The sequence below is a fragment of the Beta vulgaris genome, chromosome 4 (genome assembly GCF_026745355.1).
Source record: "Beta vulgaris subsp. vulgaris cultivar EL10 chromosome 4, EL10.2, whole genome shotgun sequence".
Classification (NCBI taxonomy): domain Eukaryota; kingdom Viridiplantae; phylum Streptophyta; class Magnoliopsida; order Caryophyllales; family Amaranthaceae; genus Beta; species Beta vulgaris.
Window position 1 is genome coordinate 13,559,456 of NC_079205.1, and position 4,352 is coordinate 13,563,807.

General features: G+C 36.6%; 1 protein-coding gene across 1 annotated transcript; it reads right to left on the reverse strand.

Annotated features, from left to right (window-relative positions):
- Nucleotides 1–3,308: 3,308 nt before the first annotated feature.
- Nucleotides 3,309–4,016, reverse strand: LOC104891458 (histone H3.2). The gene has a single exon (XM_010677156.4). The coding sequence runs from the start codon at nt 3,910–3,912 to the stop codon at nt 3,502–3,504; it is 411 nt and encodes a 136-aa protein (XP_010675458.1). The 5' UTR covers nt 3,913–4,016; the 3' UTR covers nt 3,309–3,501.
- Between the last annotated feature and the right edge of the window lie 336 nt (nt 4,017–4,352).

A 4,352-nucleotide genomic window follows, 5' to 3' on the forward strand; every position in this document is an offset into this window, starting at 1 on the left:
TGGATTTTAATTTAGGATACTAATTTTATATCTTTAGTTCATTTAATCTTATCTTATTAGTTCTTGAAAAATAAAAACCTTGATATATATTACGTATAATGAGTTTTGTGAGTAATAGGAATTTCACGCGAGTTCCTGTACGCACAGGAACTTGACGCGAGTTCCTGTACGCACGTGAACTTGACGCAAGTTGGAACTTGATGCGAGTTCCTGTACGCACAGGAACTTGACGCAAGTTGGAACTTGATGCGAGTTCCTGTACGCACAGGAACTTGACGCGAGTTCCTGTACGCACAGGAACTTGACGCAAGTTGAAACTTGTTCCTGTACGAATAGGAACTCATGTACTTATGTCAAGTTTATGAAAAAATTTTCAGTAAAATATTTGTGCATAAGAAAATAAATAATTGGAAAAATATCTCTTGGATTATATTTTGATAAAACATTGTTTTTTCTCCAAGTATTTATTTTCTTTTTGTTTCCTATTTTTACTCTAACTGCTTTATTATAAACGTGACATAAGTAGTGCCCAAAAAACTTGACTGGTTCTTCCCCAAGTTTCTCCCAACTTACTGATCATGGGTTAGTGGAGAAATAAGTGGAAGTAGTGCTCAAGTCTTGAGCGTACTATAAATAGAGGCTTATGTATTTATTTTAAGTTGTCTGACTAGTGTCATTCCATAGTGTCTGACTGGTGTCATTCCATAGTGTCTGACTAGTGTCTTTCCATGGTGTCAGACTTATGTCATTCCATAAGGTTTGGCTTAAGCAATAACGTTACAAAAGAATTATATTTTCTATTCCTTGTTTGAGTCAGTTCCTGTGATCGAGTTTCAAGTTCCTATGAGTGTCATGTTCCTTTACAGTTATTCAGTTTCTATATACTAGAGTTAGACCAAATTGTCAATTGTCTGTATTTGAGTTTGGGGTTCAAGGGTTTGAGTGAATTCTTGTATCAAGTTCGAGTTAGGAACTTGAGTAAGTTCTTGTTGTTTATGCGTAGACTTGGGGTGAAGTCTATCCAGGGGTGAAGGGTTTGAATAAACCTGTTGTAAAGAGTTGTGGGAACTCTTAAGGGACTTAGAGTTAAGTCTAAAGAGTCAAAGTTCCGAGTGGAACTTGTGAGAGAGTTGGAGTTCCGAGTGGAACTTGCGCATGTAATAGGTTGTAACAGAGGAGGTTCCCTATTATAGTAAAGAGTTTAAATCCTAAAGAGGTCGTGGTTTTTCTTCTTGTATTGAGACAAGAAGTTTCCACGTAAAAATCTCTCTTGCACTTTGAGTTCCTTATTGCTTATGTTTTAAATTCCGCATTATTTGGGCAATAAGTTTCACACTACAATTCACCCCCCTCTTGTAGTTCCTTCCGATTTAACAACCATAAAAGGTAGACAGCTTTCCTAAAAATATGGATGTTCCCCAATAAGATCAACATTATAAAAGTAGCATACCCAATCAATGAACAAGTATTCAATTCTCAGCTAATAAAACCAGATCATATCTCTGTACAATTACTCACTTTCTCTCTCTAGTAATACTGACTTGAGCGTCGGAGAGGACTTTTTGGAAATAGCGTCGGGCCAGTTTTCCTTGTTTTAAAGGAGCTCAAATGACAAGACTTGGGATTATACTCCAACTTGGGATTTTAGTCTCTCTAACCACACAACAGTTCTTTGACTATTTTCGAGGCAGAAACAGTGACCAAGAGCAAGCAATCGTTTTGCTAATGCTCATGAAGTCATGATGTAATTTTGTTTAGACGCTAAATGGGCAGTGGATTTTTCAAGTTTTAATCACTAATATTTTCTAGTGACCAACCATTTCCCGTTGAATGTATTCGATCTCTAACTTCAGGTGCTAACCATATTATTGGTAGATTTTGTTAAGTTAGCATTGGATGTTATTGGTAGCTTACTTCACCTATTTTGTAGTAAGATTTGAACAAGTTTTATCTCCATTAAGGGTAACATTCTTGAATGCTCTGAGTCTATCTTTCGTACTAGATCAGACTGTATTCCCAGAGGTCGGTTGTTTAGAGTCCATGTGTATTGGGCAGAGTAATTTTCGACTTTAGTTTACTGAAAATATTCTATGATTCAATCTTAACAACTTTAGTGGCATCTACGTTTAACTGTATTAGTTACTAACTTACTATTACTTTGGCTCGCTATTTCTTAATCAAATGTAAAGAACACACCGAGTGATGGTATATCCGTATATAGTGAAATTTCAGCTTGTATCCAGGACCCCTAGTACAAGACTTCACGCCCTGATTGCCACTTTCTGCACTATTAACTTGTTAGATTGATACGACATATGCTACTTCTACTTCAAAATCCAAATCTGACTTGTTAGATTGATACAATATATGTTGCTTCTACCTCACAATCCAAATCTGAACTTGTTAGATTGATAGTATCAAACATAACACTCTCATCAAATGTGTTTTCACCCAATTCCTTGCTATCAGTCAGAAATTGTCTTTCTGAAACAATCACATTTCCTAATAGTCAAAACTCAAAAGGAAACGGTTTGGTAAAAGTCGCTCTTGAGTAGCATAAACACATTTGACATTTGATAATGTCATGTCTCGTACATAAGAGTTTAAGGCAAATGACAAGATATCGCCACCAAATTATATACTGCTGAACATGAAACATTGCAGACAAATAGTAAGGTTAAAGGATGAACAAATGATAAGGATTCGGCCAATAGGCCATTAGTTTCTAACTCGCAAACAAGGTTCTTACTAAATTTTTGCTTCTTAATAGCTTCAAATAAAGAATTTGGCATACTATACAAGAGATGTCCTGAAAAACATTCGATACAGTCATACAAGTCCAACACTGTAGTCTAAGAGATAAAACTTTGCTGGTTTACCATATTTTTGCAGAGTTTCAAAACCCCAAAAATAGTTAACCTCAGCCGCAGGCATACATAAAGGTCGGCAAATACTTGTACCCAAAAATGAAATCACAAGTAAGTCATCCTTGTAATTTCCCAAATCAACAAATTCACAAGAGTTATCATGGGAAAATCTGGAGCAAAACCTGCTGAAATTTGTAGATTTTACTAAAGTTCACTAGTTTAAGACACACAACTAACAACTCATTATAAGCTTATGAAATTATACATCAGCAAAGCAATCTCAGACTTCCAGAAATTGGTAACAACATACAAACAGAATAAACTAATTCAATCCAATCCCACCTACAGAAGAACAGATATCAGGTTCAAATGGAAACTTTATCTAAAAACAAGTGCTAAAAACATAAATCTTGAAAGCAAAATAGATCAGAGAACATAAAATATCAAAGGGATATATTCATTAGCAGAATTAAACTGTCAATAATTTCATTGACTAATCATCACCCTACAAATAACTACAAAATACATCAAGTAGCTATATTAATTTAAAGATTTTCAATTATCATCAACCTACACCATTAAAACAACAAAATCCTAACCCTAAAGAACCAAATCAATTCCATTAGACATGAAATTAAGCTCTTTCACCTCGAATCCTCCTAGCAAGCTGGATATCCTTAGGCATAATAGTAACCCTCTTAGCATGAATAGCGCAGAGGTTAGTATCTTCAAAGAGACCAACCAAGTAAGCCTCAGCAGCCTCTTGAAGAGCAGCAACAGCAGAACTCTGGAAACGAAGATCAGTCTTGAAATCCTGAGCTATTTCTCTAACAAGCCTCTGAAATGGGAGTTTCCTGATAAGAAGCTCAGTACTCTTCTGGTACTTCCTGATCTCACGAAGTGCAACAGTTCCAGGTCTGAATCTGTGAGGCTTCTTAACTCCTCCGGTTGCCGGGGCTGATTTCCTGGCAGCTTTGGTGGCGAGTTGCTTCCTTGGAGCTTTTCCTCCGGTGGATTTTCTGGCGGTTTGCTTAGTACGAGCCATTGTTTGAGGAGAGAGAGTGGGTAAAAAAAGAGGGAGGTTGGAGAATGAGATTTGGGAGAGAGAGTATATTATTTGAGTTTGAGAAATGAGGCGGGATGAAGATGTTTGGAGGAGAATGAGGTTTATATAGGGAATTTTGGGGTGAGGAGGGAAGAGTGGTGGAAATGAAGAGATTGAAGAAGTAGGTGAGAGCCGTTGATGATGGAGTTAATCGAAGGTGGAGATTTGATTAGAGTGTGGTGTACACGGATTGTGGTATTGCGGATTGCTGACGTGGGAATACTTCCCGCTTCCTACCTAGAGTTTGAAATTTCCTTCCGAAATTTTGGTTTACTACAGTTTTTGACTTTTGAAAAATTCGAGTGCCATGTTTTTAAGCATTCTAATTTCTAAGTATTCCCTCCGTTCTATAATATAGTGCTTGTTTCTTTTTTCACGGT

Bases quoted from the DNA above. Each gene is read 5' to 3' on its own strand.
- LOC104891458 (XM_010677156.4), bottom strand. From the start codon at position 3,912: ATGGCTCGTACTAAGCAAACCGCCAGAAAATCCACCGGAGGAAAAGCT.